The sequence below is a fragment of the Notechis scutatus genome, chromosome 13 (assembly GCF_049901735.1).
Source record: "Notechis scutatus isolate UNSWTSFEM ecotype Mainland chromosome 13, rNotScu1.2, whole genome shotgun sequence".
NCBI lineage: Eukaryota > Metazoa > Chordata > Lepidosauria > Squamata > Elapidae > Notechis > Notechis scutatus.
Genome location: NC_142021.1, coordinates 6,344,505 through 6,361,459, shown reverse-complemented (window position 1 = coordinate 6,361,459; position 16,955 = coordinate 6,344,505). Strand labels below are relative to the sequence as shown.

General features: G+C 43.7%; 1 protein-coding gene across 1 annotated transcript in view; it reads left to right on the top strand.

Moving 5' to 3' along the window:
* The window catches only part of DGCR2 (DiGeorge syndrome critical region gene 2), a 41,556-nt gene extending 32,693 nt beyond the window's left edge, over positions 1-8,863 (top strand). Inside the window, exons 7-10 of the mRNA XM_026686666.2 lie at positions 65-268; positions 1,496-1,648; positions 2,822-3,058; positions 4,401-8,863. Of these exons, the coding sequence (XP_026542451.1) occupies positions 65-268; positions 1,496-1,648; positions 2,822-3,058; positions 4,401-4,639 (833 nt within the window). The 3' untranslated portion in view covers positions 4,640-8,863. The remainder of the gene's footprint in view (positions 1-64; positions 269-1,495; positions 1,649-2,821; positions 3,059-4,400) is intronic.
* Positions 8,864-16,955: the final 8,092 nt, after the last annotated feature.

Genomic DNA, 16,955 nt, shown 5'->3' with positions numbered 1-16,955 from the left:
GGAGAATTAGCCAAAATAAAGACTGCTATTTTTTAACCCTCCCCACCCCTCCTCTCTGTTCCAGGCCAGACCTGCGTGGATATCAAAGATAACATTGTCGACGAAGGCTACAACTTCACACCTAAAGGGGACGACCCCTGCTTAAGTTGCACATGTCACAACGGCGAGCCAGAGATGTGCGTGGCGGCGTTGTGCGAGCGGCCTCAGGGCTGTCAGCATTACTTAAAGGATCCCAAGGAATGCTGCAAATTTACCTGTTCAGATCCTGGTAGGTTCTGGCTTCCTTCATATCCAGTCTTTATTGCAGTCGTAGAACAGAGTCGGAGGGGTAAAATCCAAAGGGTTAGCGATTTTTAAAACTGAAGATAAATAAAACATACGGAGTTCAAAAAAACTAACATAAAACTACAGATAAAATAGATTAGCAGAGTTGGAAGGGACCTTGAAGGTCTTCTAGTCCAACCCCCTGCTTAGGCAGGAAACCCTACACCACTTCAGACAAATGGTTATCCAACATCTTTTTAAAAACCTCCAGTGTTGGAGCATCCACAACTTCTGGAAGCAAGTAGTTCCACTGATTAATTGTTGTAACTGTCAGGAAATTTCTCCTTAGTTCTAGGTCGCTTCGCTCCTTGATTAATTTCCACCCATTGCTTCTTGTCCTGCTGTTTGGTGCTTTGGAAAATAGCTTGACTCCCTCTTCTTTGGGGCATCCCCTGAGATATTGGAAGACTGCTATCATGTCTCCCGTAGTCCTTCATTTCATCAAACTAGACATACCGAGTTCCAGCAACCGTTCTTCCTATGTTTTAGCCTCCAGTCCCCTCATCATCCTTGTTAACTCTTCTCTGTACTCTTTCTAGTTTAGTTTCATTAAAACTAATGCTGAGGGAGCCAGTAGTATCTGAAGATGCTTCTGTGGTCATGGCCAGTGGGATAAATAAATATAAAAAACGAGTCAGTTTGATCTAGTGGTGAAGGCACCAGGCTAGGAACTGGGCGTTAGGGAGTTTTAGCCTTAGCCATGAAAGCTGGTTGGGTGACTTTGGACATCAAGAGATCAAGACTTTGGACATCAAGACTTGTGACTTTGGACATTAAGAGATGTTGAGTTCTAGTCCTACTTTAGGCATGAAAGCCGGCTGGGTCAATTTGGGCCAATCCCCAAGAGATTGGGAATTGTAGTCCTGCCGTAGGCATGAAAAAAAAAAACCAGGTCATTTTGGGTGAATCTCCGGGAGATGGTGGGTTCTAGTCTCGCCTCAGCCACAAAAGCCAGCTGGGTGACTTTGGGCCAGTCCCTCTCTCTCTCTCAGCCCAACCCACCTCACAGGGTTGTTGTTGTTGTGGAGAAAACAGGAGGAGGAAGGTGTATCGGACATATTCACCCTCTTGAGTGATTTATAAAAAGAATAAAAGTGGGATGCAACGGCTAACTCAAAACGACCGTAACACAAAGCTAAGTCTCTTGATATTCCAACAAATCCTCTTGCAGATGGCAACAGCCTGTTCGATTCCATGGCCAGCGGCATGCGCCTCATCGTCAGCTGTGTCTCTTCTTTCCTCATTTTGTCCCTCCTGCTCTTCATGGTCCACCGGCTGCGACAGAGACGCCGGGAGCGCATCGAGTCTCTAATTGGAGCCAACCGTAAGTGTGCGGGTTCACCTTTTTCTGAGGGACGCTTACGGGGAAGTTTGGGTGGCTCAAAGTTTTTGGACTTTCCATGACTTGCCTCGGTGGGTCTTTTTTAGTTTAGTTTAGTTTACTTAATTGTCATTGCACCTCAACACAATGAAATTAAATGCCATCTTCAATGTACATTATGTCTATGAAAATAATCACAAACACGCATCCTTCACATTCTATACATTGAATTGAAAAACCCCAGATATTGCATTAATATTGCACTTTACAGGATAATGCAAAAGAGTTACTGCCCTGGGGTAGAAGCTGTTTTCCAGCCTGTTTGTCCTTTATTTTTATTCTTCTGTACCGTCTGCCAGATGGTAATAGTTCAAATAAAAAGGGTGCCCAGGTTGAGATGGATATTTGAGAATGTTTTGAACTTTCTTAAGGCAGCGGGAGCCATAAAGCTCTTCCAAAGAGGGGAGAGGGCAACCCATGATCGTCTGGGCAATGACCTTAACCCTCTGGAGTGACATCCTACCCGTGCAATTGGCAAACCATACAGAGGTGCAGTATGTTAAAATGCTCTCTATGGTGCAGCGGTAGAAAGTCACCAGCAGTTCTTCATTCAGTTGTTTTCTGAGAAGCCTCAGGTAGTATAATCTCTGTTGGCCCTTTTGACCAGGGCTGCGATGTGAGCACAACTCTTTTAGAGTAACACCCAGAAACTTAAAACTGGCCACTTGCTCCACTCGGTCTCCATCGACAAGCAAGGGCTGGATGTCTGATCTGTTCCTTCTATAATCCACTATAAGCTCCTTGGTCTTATTGGTGTTGAGGACCAAGTTGGAAAGTTGATTAATGTAATATGGATGTCAATTTCAATTCAAGAGGAGAAGACTATACATATTGTGCGCAAGAATTGTGTACCAACTGACACACTGTACAATTGTAAGATGGTTTTATTTTGTTCTTTTATGTTTGCATTTGTCTATGTTTGTTGTTAAAAATAAAAAACTTCTTATTAAAAAAGAAAGAAAGAAAAGTTTTAAATTTTTGAAAGTTAAGAATTGTAACTTAAGTTTTAAAGCTGAAGAGCGAAAGCTCCACGGTTCCACTCTGAACTTGGATGCTTTGCAGAATGAAATTGTAATGATGAGGTCTTTTCATGTCCCTGCACCTCTTTTTTTACAGTGCACCATTTTAACCTGGGCCGAAGGATGCCCGGTTTCGATTACGGTCCAGACGGCTTTGGAACGGGACTCACGCCACTGCACCTTTCCGACGACGGAGAAGGCGGAGCCTTTCATTTCCACGACCCGCCTCCGCCTTACACAGCGTACAAATACCCGGACATCCAACATCCCGATGACCCTCCGCCACCTTACGAAGCTTCCATCAACCCGGAGAACATTCTTTGTTCTCCACCAGGTATCGTTCTTTGCTTTGAAGTCTTGCCCAACACCCTCTTAACTGACTTCTGGTTTCAGCGTTTCCCATTCAGTGAAGCCTTTGATGCTCTCTGAGCTTGGTTGTTTCCTTGCTAACTTCCCTCTGTGCTAGAAGGGAGTGGGGTTTGCGGGGTGAAGGAGAAGGAAAGGGGAGGAGGAGGAGGAAGGGGAAGAGAGTAGAACTGGATTCTGGGGTCCTTGGTGCTCTCTGCTCTTAGCTGTTTTCTGGCAGACATTTCATTACCCAGACATCAGTGCTAGTAAGGAGTGGGGTTTGGTCTCCGAATATATTCTAGTGGCTTGCCCTGTCAACGTTGATGACATATAATACAAACAGAGGCCAAACCCAACTCCCTTCTTCTTCTTCTTCTTCTTCTTCTTCTTCTTCTTCTTCTTCTTCTTCTTCTTCTTCTTCTTCTTCTTCTTCTTCTTCTTCTTCTTCTTCTTCTTCTTCTTCTTCTTCTTCTTCTTCTTCTTCTTCTTCTTCTTCTTCTTCTTCTTCTTCTTCTTCTTCTTCTTCTTCTTCTTCTTCTTCTTCTTCTTCTTCTTCTTCTTCTTCTTCTTCTTCTTCTTCTTCCTCCTCCTCCTCTCCTCCTCCTCCTCCTCTCCTCCTCCTCCTCTTCTCCTCCTCCTTCCTCCTCCTCCTCCTCCTCCTCCTCCTCCTCCTCCTCCTCCTCCTCCTCCTCCTCCTCCTCCTCCTCCTCCTCTTCTTCCTCCTTCTCCTTCTTCCCCCTCCCCTTCCCCTCCTTCAAACCCTTCTCCCATCTAGCACTGATGTTACCTACTTTGGTCATGAAACATCTGCAAGAAGTCAATCAAGCTCAGAGGGCAAAAAGGACCACCTTCCCCCCCACCCCTCCACAAGCCCCCCTCCCTTCCAGCACTGATGATATTACCTAGTTGGGTAATGAAACTTCTGCAAGAAAACAACCAAACTCAGACAGCACCGAGGACAATCCAGAGAGCACCCCACAAGCCTCCTCCTCCTCCCCTTACTCCCATCTAGCACTGATGAAGTTACCTACTTGGGTCATGAAACACTGCAAGAAAGAGGACTTCTGCAAGAAGTCAGCCAAGCTCAGAGAGCGCCAAGGACCCCTCATTTCAACCCCGAGCTGCAAATAGTCTCCTTTAGACCCCTCTCTCTCCTCCTGATCAACCGCCAGAATTTCAGCAGTGGGCTGGGGAGTTGAAATCCATGCATTATGGATCCCAGGATTCCAATCTGCCAAAGTCAGCAGCAACGGTCCGGAAGTAGCTTAGGGCCTAACAGGAATGCATTGATTTGGGCTTGATATGTTGTCCTTGTTTTCCCTTCCTAGATGGGCTCCATCCTCAGATGGGCCCTAACGCTCAGCTGTCCTTAGGAACGGCCGACGCATCTCCGCCACTCCCCGACGCGACTCTTCCTCCTTCCGGCCCGTCTCCAACGGACCTTGAAAACTCTGCTGACAGCAGCACCCTCCTTGTCCTACCAGACACTCCTTTAAGTGAAAGCACGCTCTCGGAGAGCCTGGCTGGCAACCACCACAGCCACTGCTCTCTGAATACCATTGTATAAAAACAACAAAAACAAAAAACAAAAATTGAAACACAATCAGAACAAGAGACACCCCTCCCCCCATTAACTGCCAGTCAGCAATAAACGCCAGTCAGCTGCTTGCGCAGCCCGATGTACGAGGGGATATGCTGGAATTCACGGACTGAAGTTCAGAAATAAAAACTCCCATGTCTGGCCTTTTTCAGATTCTCCTTTTGAGTTTAGACTTGGCCTGGGCAGTCATGTTCCATTCTTAACCTTACTCTCTTCAGAAGAAGAAGAAGAAGAAGAAGAACCAAGTTATAAAGATGGCTGTTCGTTTGTTTGCTTTTTTTTTTTTCTACCGGCAATGGGGGGGAAAAAGAATAGAAGACTGGACGTTTTTAATTTCTTTTTTCTTTTTTTTTAAAGTGGAGGAAAATTATGGATAGATTTTTGGAGGGCGAGGGGGGAAAGGGAACATCCATCTCGCCCCACCCTCCTATAAAATCATGGAGAAGAAAGAGCAGGCAGTGTAGAAAACGCCTGGAATGCCAGGGCGTTAGGATCTTCCAAGAACAGTGCAGCTGGTCAGTGTTGATTCTCCTGCTTGACCAGTCATTGGTTATCATCTTCAAATACAGAAGACTAGATGTTGGGGTTGTTGGGTATTTCTGATCAGCGCACAGGACCATCATCCTTTGAAATATGAATCCAAGGAGAAAGAGACAGGCAACGGGTCCACAAAGTCTTCATCGTCCAGTCCTGGTTTCGAAGAAGAACTGCATGAGTTGGCCAAATGCTTGTTTGTGTCCTAGAAGTAAGCATTAAGGTTCAAATCGATCTGGTTCCTTCACCGTAACGCATTGTAATATTCGACTGGGTCATTTCAGCTCAGTGACTTGTATATGGCATTCTTCTCCTGACTTTTTTTCTCTATTATAAATTTGGGGTGTTGAGTTTTTCGGGACTGAGTTTGGTGTTGGGATAATAGAATTTCCAAGCAGGGGAAAAAAAAAATGTGATTGGACCAATCAGTCCACCTTTAATTTTTCTCTATCGCTGTTCATTTTGCTTTTCGTTCTCAATAGTTAAGATTTCTGAGCTTTCTTTATCCTGCAGGATTCATTCGACGCCTTATAACAGGAGACAAGCAAGGAAAAGAATTTTGGGGTAGGAAAAGAAAGTTGTACAGACTCTCGGCCTCACAAACCTTAGCGAAAGTTGTCCCGTGGATCCTCTTGACGTATATGGAGGTTGGAATTGGGACCTGTTTGGAGACGGGCGAAGGTGGATACCCTCGGTCGTAGTCCAGCATGAATCTCTGAGAAGGACATCTAGAACGTAGAAGGATCTGTCCCCTAATGCTTCCATTCACCTTTCCTACCGAGAGATCTTGGTGGGAACTTGTAGACGTTGAGTTGATTGCAACGTGTAGCCAAGCTGATCTCGATCCACCGCTGGCCTCTTGCCTCCTGAGTAAGCATGCCCAGGTTTAGTTAGCAGAAACTTAGCAGTCCTTCGTTGGTGTGTTCCTGTTGCCTTATGAAAGGCAGGAGGCCTAGAAGGACAGGAGAAACACAACCCATGGTTCAGTACTTAAATGTGTCAGGGTGCCTTCTCATTTCAACCCTTTTCTCATCCTTCTTCTGCATTTCTTATCTACCCCAGTGTAATATTGTTGGCAGGGTTGGCTTTTGGGCCGTTTTAGGAGAGAGTTCTAACCTGGCCAATAACACTCCAGGTTTCCTTGCAGAAGACCGCAGATTTAATCTTCCACATGTCCAGGGATCGCTTGGGAAGACTCCAGCCTGAAAGGGTGGTCTCCCATGGGTGTAGACTTCAGAGACCCTGAAGTGGCTCAGTAGAAAGGAAACCCAGTTGTACTTAACCTTGGTTGGCGAAAACGTGCTTGCAAACAATCACAAATAAATTAGAATCTCATTTTACGGTACCACAATCACGCTGCTAGGCCGTTGCATCCAGACAGTGCTTTCCCTTGGAAGCCTGTGGTAGATGACAGCCGAGGTAGAACTCCACAATTCTGCTTTGCTGACCTCTTAGATCTTGCCCCACAAGATTGGAAGTCTGGTTTCCAAAAAAAAGGGGGGGAGGGGTTTCTCACCGACCTCGGAGGCACTAAGCGACGCCTGAGTGACACAACAATTTTGCCCCAAGTGAGAAACTTGGATCTCTCTTTGGACGAGCGTGGAAATGGCTACAGGGTCCTGGAGGGAAACCAATCTTGAGGATTTCCCCACTCTTCCTTTCCTGCCTCCTAGCTGTGTCAGCCTGGTACAAAGCAACGTTTTCTCTCTCTCTCCTTCCCAAAGCCTGAGGTCAGAATTGTGGATCCAGGGCAGGTACTGAGCGTTTCTGAAGTATGGGGGGGTGGGTGGGAGGAAAGAAAAGGAATAAAAAGCGGGTTATGTGCGTTTTTAGCACACTCATCGGTTTTATACATTGTAGGTACTGACTTTCTTTCTTTGGTTTTATATATGTAAGTGTGAATGGGCTTGGGTGATTGAGCGTTTATGACAAATGTTTTTCAACCTCGGCAGCCGGTGAGGACTTCAAACTCCCAGAATTCCCCAAGCTGGAGTTGAAGGTTCTCCCTTCTTAAAAGTTGCCAAGAGGGAGAAACACTGGTTTATGATTGTGAGCGAAGCACAAGAGCGACACGGGATCGGAAGCTGATGGCCAAACTACATGTCCATGTAAAAAGAGAAGAATTTGGAGGGGAAAAATATAGGCAAATACGGAACTAGTGGTACTGTTATGTTTTGAAATGGCAAAGCTTTCCTTTTTAACATAGATATATAAAAAAAAATCTTTTCCCTAAAACCAGGTTATGCACCAGGTTATTCTTGGGTTCATTGTCACTTCCTCACCACTTCAACGCGAGTTTCAACAGCTCCCATAAAGTTCCTATGTGGAAATAAAACTTTAAAATGCTTACTGCACCCTCCCACAAGGATGGTTGGGGTATGGTTCACACCACACTTGCTCTATTATTGGCTGAAGCTCATTCGTGGCCGTAGCTTGCCATTTCTTAACCCTAAAACAAAATTTAAAAGCTCCTTTTCCATCTCAACAAATTTGACAAAATGTCCTTTGGTATTTGATGTCAGCTTCATTAGAGAAGACAATTCTAAGTGGGTGTAATTTTGGGTTTCTTATTTCTCCCCTGCTTTTAACTGAGAGCATATAGCAGTTTAGAGGTCAAGATTCCCCATTCTGGTTTGGCCTGAATGTGTTTGTTTTTTTAAAAAAAGCATTGCTGCATTTAATCTAAGTCTTATTTGTTTGCACCCTCAAATGGGTCAGATGTCCTAATAAACAAGAGATAAGATTACAGTACGGAAGAACCTGTGATTAAAAGTCCACCATTCATTTCAACTAGAGTGGTACAGGTGGAGAAGAAGTAGGATTCATTGTCCAACTTCTGAGGAACGGGAGAACTGGACTAAATTTCATTTCAACCAGGCTGATACTGGTGGAGAAGAAGGTGGATGGATTGTCCAACTTCCAAGCATCAAGAAAAGTGAATTAAATCGGTACTATTCGATGAGAAACCACCGTTTGCCCGTTCAATCCCTCCACCATTCATTATTTTGATTCCCCCCGCCTAAAAAAAAATCAAAGAGCTTGTTGAAACCAAAAATCCCTTCTTGCTTTAAGGCTGTAACGGGAAAGGTAGACTTGGGAAAAACCTGGAGTAAACCAATGGGGGTTCAAACGATAAGGGAGCTCTACAGATTTGGACTTCAGGCCCATTTGGATGCGGCCAGCTCTTTTCTAGCTCCATCATGCAAAGGGGATGCTCGGCTTTTGTACGCTTGGGAAAGGCAATGGGTGTGTGCGCGTGAGCAAGTGTGCCAATCAGTGAATCACTGCTTTTTATTTTCTTTTTGGGAAGATTTTTTTTCGGCTGAATTTGCCAGTCTTGTGCTGTCTGTTTGTGGCTGAATTGAATTGTGGCATGTGTGTACAAAAAAAAAAGGGGGAGAAAAATAAATTAAGATTTTGATATTTCATGGAACGGTATGCAGAAATGAAATTTGATACTGTAATAAGTTGGTCCCTGTGACATTTTTATGTTCTAATATTTTGATTCCCACTCCCCCAAGGTTTTTATTTTGGGGAAGGGGTGGAGAAGGGTAGGGGTTTTGGGGGGGGACACTAATCTTTTTTCTTTTCCCAAGATGCTGTGAGAGACATTCCATCTAGATGCCAAATAAATTATGTTTTGTTGAGATGAATCTACCTTCAACTTTTCTGTGTGTTTATTCTTAAGGGAAGAAGGTGAACGCTCACCAATTCTAATGGTTCTCAAAAGGAGGTGCTTCGAAAGGCTTTTATGAAAAGATTATCCTGCATGTCAGAATTGCAGAGGTCTCTGCCAGCAGCCTTGATTTCTGTTCCAGAATGGGCAAGAAATCTGACCTGCAATCAAGCAATTACCTAGCTTCCTCTTAATTGGAGGTGGACACAATTTTAATTGAAGTAGAATTTTTCTACCTTGGAGAGCTCCTGCAATACCCTTGTTGTAACTGCAGAGGGTGGTGCTTTCAAATATATTCTTAAGCTGCGAAGTTCTGTAAGATTTCAAAAGTGTTCCCCCAGAAAAAGAAACATGGAAACGGAATAAAGAAAGATTGGGATTACGGAGCCGAGAGTCAGAGGTGGGAAGAAAATTAAAGGATGTAAAGGAATTTGGAATTCGACTCGAAGAATGAAATGGAGAAAGGCACAAACAGGAGGGGTTTGAAGAGAAGAGATTACATGGTCTGATGATAGAAGGAAAAAGAAAGACCCTCACACAATCCCTCTCTTGATTTCGTTTCGTGTGAATTGGGATGGAAAGAAATTTGGGGCGGTTTCAAGATTCTTTTAATACACTGACAACAATAAATTAAGATTCCTTCCCCCACCCCACCATAAAAGCTTCGCTGAAGATATGGTCTGAACCAGTGCTGTTTATTAATTTGTATTCCATCTTTATTAACTTTTACAAATAAGGCGGTGAATATATCCAACACCTTAATCCTACTTTCCCCGTAACAACAACCTGTTGAGGTGGGATGGAATAGGGGAGTGACTGGCTTTAAGTCACCTATCTGGCTTTCATGCCTAAGGCTGGATTAGAACTCACTGTCTCCTGGTCACTGGCCCAAAGTAACTCAGCTGGCTTACATGCCTAAGGCAGGACTAGAAAGTCACAGTCGCCTGGTTTCTTAACTGCTAGATCAAACGGACTTGTCACTAGATGGTTTTCCCATCTAATTGAATGGAAAAATGGAGAACTGGTTAATCCAGCACAGGTTAACAAAGGGGATACGTGGCCCTGGGAGTAAATTTCAATCTTGGCCCAAAACAATGGCTTCAAACAAATTGAGCTTGGCTGATACCAATTTGGAAGGATCCAACGATGCTCTCACACCCGACTGTCACAGCCCTGAATTAATTGGATTTGAAGCTAGCAAGTTGGCTGTTTTGGGCTGACAACCAACACAGCTGGTATTTTGTCTGCCGGCTCAAAATAGACATTGTAAATCACTACAATACAGGCCAGTGTTTTTTCAAACTTGGCCACTTTTTTAAGATGTGTGGAATTCAACTCTTGGCATTCCCCAGCGAGCATGTTGGGAGTTTGAAGTCCATGCATTATCGGAAGCACAAGCAAACATCAGGACAACATTCTTCTACACGACCAAATTGATAGATTAAGGGGTTAGGGCTGACTCTCTGGAATTCTGGGAATTGAAGTCCACAAATACAAAGAGGGCACAGTTCCTCACCTCTGGTTAGTTATGGAATTAAAAAGTATTAAAGAGGAAGAAGAATTAAGATGGTCATAATTGTGGTAGATCATAGCTAAAATAGTACACGATAGTCCTAATTTTTTGTTATTTTTTCAGTAGCTTTTTATACTTTTATGGTATTAAAAGTTAGTTCTATAAAGTCAAATATTCATGTAACTGGTGTTTGTGGGTTCCCTGTAGAAAATACACATGTGATCTTTAGGAGAAACACCAATGTTTTAAACCTCCATATATATAGTAATTTCTACCCAGAATAACATTTATCATTTAATAGAGTCACTTCAACAGGGAGATGGACAGCCTATCTATTTAATAAATAAAAAATTAAAATCGTACCGTTGAATGTAATTTATCTGGAACCAGGAGAAATGTAAAAGATTTGCCCTTGTAAAAAAAAAAAAAAAACCCATAGGGGAAAAGGGTGAAGGAAATAAAATATTTTTTTTTTGGCCTGATGTTCAATATTACATCATTTGCAATGCCCTTTGCTTCAGAAGCATTCTTGCTGAAGGCATCGTGACAAACATACATTTAAGTATTCCCTGAAAACTGTCCCTTTTATGTTCTAAATCAACATTTTTCTGTCTCTTGCCAATTAAAATCTGGAATTTGTGGTTCTTGGCTGGCTTGTTGAGAGCTCATGTTGAAGGCAGTTGGCTGGTCCTCCACAGCTTTTGAGATGAGATGGTTTCCATTTTTGGAAGCTGGTCCTCCACAGCTTTCCTCTCCATGATTTTGTTGGCACAAAGCTCTGATGTTCTCATTTGAAAATAAGTTTAAGGGAATGGCCCAGCAATGGTTGAATCTTTTATCTATTGGACCCTTTGTCCATTCTCTCTCTTCTGTTGAATTTTCATCTCTAAACCCTTAAGGCACTATTCCTGGCTTTACAAATAGGCCTTGAATTATGTCCACTTATGGGACGCGGTGGCTCAGTGGCTAAGACGCTAAGCTTGTCGATCAGAAAGGTCGGCAGTTTGGCGGTTCGAATCCCTAGCACCGCAAAACAGTGAGCTCATGTTACTGGTCCCAGCTTCTGCCAACCTAGCAGTTCGAAAGCATGTAAAAATGCAAGTAGAAAAATAGGGACCCCTTTGGTGGGAAGGTAACAGCATTCTGTGCACCTTCGGTGTTCAGTCCTGCCGGCCACATGACCATGGAGACGTCTTCAAATAGCGCTGGCTCTTCGGCTTTGTAACGGAGATGAGCACCGCCCCCTAGAGCCAGAAACGGGTAGCACGTAGGTGCAAGGGGAACCTTTACCATTACCTTAACAAAAGAATTCTGATGATTGTTGGGTTTCAACCACAAACCCTAATCCAGATTCAAACTCTTTTGCTTCTCTGGTTTGTCCTACAGAAGAAGCTGCTCACCCTCTTCTTTTGAGAAGGAGATTTTCCTTCCATCTATTCCTTTTTTTTCTTTTTGCAGTTGTATCATTTTTGTTATCTGTGTGACAGCCACCTCCTACCATTAGGTATGCGTGTTCTTGCTTCACCCAAGGAGCAATTCTCCCCGCCAGCAATGTTGCAGCTGACAAAGACAGATTTCTTTCCCCCCTACCTTCAACGGCTTTCTTTCAACCCACATCTGTTGCGTTTGGCATCAAAATTGTGGAATCTATTGCCTGCTGTTAAGCCAACTGCTCAATTTAGCTCATTCTGAGATTCAGAAGAAGCACTTTCTGAATCGAGTTACCATTTTTAACCAAGGTCAGCTGGAAGAACTGTCAAGATCCACACGAGCGAATCAGGACAACCTATCCATTTTGCCCTACAAACAGGGATGCCTACATCAACTTCCATCACATCCCCATGATGTACCTTCTAGATTTTTACACCTCCTCCTAAACGCAAGCTGCGTTTTTTGTTTTTAAACAAATGAAGCTAAATTCAGTCGGTTTGTTTAGTAAAATGGAGGATTTGCACAATACAATAACATTTTCTGACAGAACAATCAACCAATGGAACAGAAGTTGCCTTCGGAAGTGGTGGGAGCTTCATCACTGGAAGCTTTCAAGAAGAGACTGGACTGCCATCTGTCAGAAATGATGTAGGGTCTCCTGCTTGGGCAGGGGGTTGGACTAGATGACTTCAAGGTCCCTCCCAACTCTGTTAATCTGTTAAAATACTTCAGCAACACGGCCAACAAAGCGACTCCATTCCTACAACACATGATGCCTAAACAAACACTAGTTTCAGGTGATGATCCTTTTCACTGAACCTGCTAAGATAATGGTTGGGTTCATATGATACTTCGAACTATGAATTACCCACCCCATTTTTTGCATAGATTAATGGGTCTAACCCACCAGTGTGTTGGCAACCCCCAAATCCTGGCAATACAGTAAACCATCCTATTATTAAATGTGGGCATCGATATGGTGTCTAGCTTAATGGAAAAAAGGACTAGGGATGACATGATAGAAGTGTTCCAATATTTGAGGGGCTGCTCCAAAGAAGAGTGGGGGGTGGGGTCAACCTATTCTTCAAAGCCCCTCAAGGCAGGACAAGAAGCAATGGATGGAAACTGGTCAAGGAGAGAACCAGCCTAGATGGTTCTAGAAATTTCCTATCAATGAGAACAATCAGCCTAGAAATTTCTTATCAATGAGAACAATCAGTGGAATAGGACAACTGTTTATGTGAAATGGTATAGGGTTTCCTGCCTGAGCAGGAGGTTGGACTAGAAGATCTCCAAGGTCCCTTCCAAATCGGTTATTCTGGAGCAAATCTAGCCATTGCACTTTAATAAGGCATGGCTGAAGAGTTAGCATATTGGACAAACTTGATGTTCAGTGTGCTTTATTTGGAAAACCACAGTTAAGCAGAAAGGGTCTTAATGTCACATGCAACCAATCACTGTTTATTTAGACCACAAGCCAGGTCTTCTGCATTCCATGGTCAAGTCTCTCTATAAAAAGCCGGGGATTGTTCCTGGCAAATAATACCTTGAGCTGTTTACATGCGGATGTTTAGGCCATGAAACTTTCTAATGATAATTGATGGTAGTCTGGATGCCAAGCCAGCAAGTGAATTTCCAAAGAACTGACTTTGCTGAGTCCAGCTAGAGCCCTCCAGAATTACACACACAAAAAAACCCCCCCTAAAACTTGCTTGGCAGGGGAATCTCTTCCCATCTCTTCCTTATTCTAAAGGTAAAGGTAAAGGTTCCCTCGCACCTACGTGCTAGTCTAGTCGTTTCCAGCTCTAGGGGGTGGTGCTCATCTCCGTTACAAAGCCGAAGAGCCAGCGCTGTCCGGAGACGTCTCCGTGGTCATGTGGCCGGCAGGACTAAACACCGGAGGTGCACGGAACACGGTTACCTTCCCACCAAAGGGGTCCCTATTTTTCTACTTGCATTTTTACATCCTTTCAAGCTGCTAGGTTGGCAGAGAGAGTACCAAGGATTGATTCCACAATTCAACTCTGAGCTACCTACATGGAGTAGTTTTAGAGTACCCCTGTGTATATTTGTAAAGGAAGAAATTGCGGAATCCTTGGTGCTCTCTGAACTGAGCTGTTTGTTTGCTAATGTTTTATTACCCAACTAGGTAACATCTAGCCGAGCTACGTATATACTCTATAGCCATCTGGCTTTACTCACAGGGCACCAGAGAGATTGTGAATGAGAAATACTCACCCTCTAAAGAAGGCTTTGTCTGACTTTCAGGGCAGCTGTGAAAATCCCTGATTACTGTTGAACACAAAGATCTTTTCTGGGGAAAAGCCCAGGGAGACAGAGACTAGAAGAAACCAAACGTCCTCTATTCTCCAGGTCGCTGGTACCTTCCAGATGTAGTGAAATACATTTCCCAGGACTCCTATATGCTTCCAAAAGTTAACCTCCAGGCTCCCAGAGTTAATCAGAAGTTGGAAGGGACCTTATAATCCAACCGCCTGCTCAAATAGGAGACCCTAGACCACTTCAGACAAATGGCTGTCCAGCCTCTTCTTGAAAGCCGCCAGCGATGGAGCTCCTGCAACTTCTGAAGGTAACTTCTGTTCCATTGGTTGATTGTTTTCAACGATGAATTTTCTCCTTCGTTTTAGGTTGCTTCTCGCCTCGATTAGTTTTCAGCCAGTGTTTCTTGCCCTGCCTTCTGGTGCTTTGGAAAAATAGGTTGACTGCCAATGAAGGAAGCCAATGGCATGATTCACTTAACAACTGCAGTGATTCACTTAACAACCATGGCAAAAAGGTCATAAGATTGGGGGTGACTCACTTAATGCCTTACTTAGCAGTGGAATCTCTGGTTCCAATTGTGGCTGTACATTGAGAACAATTTGTATTGTTTTAGGGGAACTTTATATAAATGAACATAATAGAGAAGAAAAAACAGATCTGAGAAATAGACAAACACAGAAACACCAACATATATACTCCTAAAATACATGATTTGCGGGGTGGGTGGGGGAAGCATGATACATTAAGGGAAAGAAATTCAGAAATTCATTAAGGGAAAGAAATTGCAAATTTCCTTGATCCCTTTTCATTTAAGCTGATGAAGAAGAAAGGTTAGAAAAAATGAAATGCTAAGCAAAATGCAGTGGCAGGCATTTTTAACAGTTGGACATGAACGGCAGGATCTTATTCTGCATCTCCTGGCTGATTTGATCTCACTAGATTATTCCAAATTTCACTGACTGTCCTTCAATAGTCCTTCGGAGCATCACAAAGGAAAATTTCTAGTTCTCAAAACCTTGTGTGTCTTTCTGTGCCTGTTCTCAGTTTTGTAACACCTCATATCAGGTTGTATAGCCTGCAAGACTAGATCAACTGGTCAATCATCTCTACCTCGCTAGATAATTTTGGGATAAGTCTACCAGAAGCTCTCAAAACCAACATGGTTGACTTCCCATGCTGTAAACTAGGTTCCAAGCAACCTTATCTGTGATGTAGTCATCTTTGCATAGTCCCATTCTATGGCTTCTAGAGCTATGTCCATAAACTTGGAGGACCATGGAAATTTACAACACCACATTAATCCTTTGGAAAGATTTGCTAGAGAGGAACATAAAACATAGAATAGTAGGGCTAGAAGGTCTTCTAGTCCAACCTTCTACTCAAGAAGAAGACCCTCTACCATTTAGGACATATTATTGTCCAATCTCTTTTTGAAAACCTTGAGTTATAGAGCACCCACAACTTCTGAAGGCAAGCTATTCCATGGATTAATTATTCTTCCTGTCAAGAAAGTTCTCCATTCTACCTTGGAACTCTCTTTAATAAGCTTCCACCCATTCTTTCTTGCCCTGTCTTCTGATGCCCCACCCTCTTCTCTGGGACAGCTCCACAACTGCTCAGGTCTCAAGGAAGAACATAGACAGCCCTCCAATATAGTTGTAGAATTTTGACCAAACGTTCTAGAGAAAGCAAGAAAAGAGAAATAGAAAGAAACGAGATAGATGAGAAAGAAGAAATATCTTGGAGAAAATCAAAAGCCTGGACCAAAAATGGTTGACTTTTCAAGAGTAGACCACCTCTTCTCGGCCGAGGGGTGTACTTCCTTCCTTCCAAGATCTTAGTAGACTGCTGTGTGAGAAAAGAGTTGGAACTAAAGGAATATTAGCACATCCAGCATGAAATGTCGTGCCAGGTCTCTTCAGGGTAAACGAAACGATTCCAAAATCAACTCAAGGACAATCAGAAATTTTTTTTTTGGAAAAACCCAGGGAGATCAAACGAGCAGGGGGAGAATCCCAGGGGATCCAAGCACTGAAGCGACTTCAAAGTATAGAACGAGACCGTGTCGTTCAAAGGCAGCTCTTAAAACCCAATTCCTTTGGCGCGATTCCAGCTCAAATGAGTGAGAAAGGAAGAAAAAGCAAAATCCATTATGTTATTTATTGGTTATGCTGCCTTTTCTCTTTTGATAAATAACTCAAGGTGGCAAATGTATCCAACACACTTTCCTCCTCCTGTTTCCCCCACAAAACAACAACCCTGTGAGGTGGCTTGGGCTGAGAGGGACTGGCCCAATGCCACCCAGCTGGCTTTCATGTCTAAGGCAGAACTAGAACTCACCGTCTCCCGGTTTCTAGCCTGGTACCTTCACCCCTAGGCCAAACTGCCTCTTTATATACAGCAAAAAGGCAACGTTCTTCTAACTCATTCGTGGCCCATCGCCAGGAGACAGTGAATTCTAGTCCCGTCTTAGCCATGAAAACAAGCTGGGCGCCTTTGGGCCAATCACCAGGAGGTGGTTAGTTCTAGTTCTGTCTTAGCCATGAAAGCTAACTGGGTGTCTTTGGGCTGGTTCCCCCTCCTCCCTTTCCCTCCCCTTCCCCTCTCCCACCCTTTCTCTCTTTCCATCCCCCCGCCCTCCGCCCAACCTACCTCTCAGAGTTGTCCTTATGGGGGGAAAGGAAGAGGAAGGGGTGTTGGGTATGTTCTCCACCTCGAGTTATGTATAAAAATAATAATAATGCAGGCAGGAGATAAATAAATAATGAGTAACAAATAACAGAACACTCATGCCAAACCTCCTTCCTTTTCTCACTGCATTCCCCACCTCCATGCTATCTCGGTTA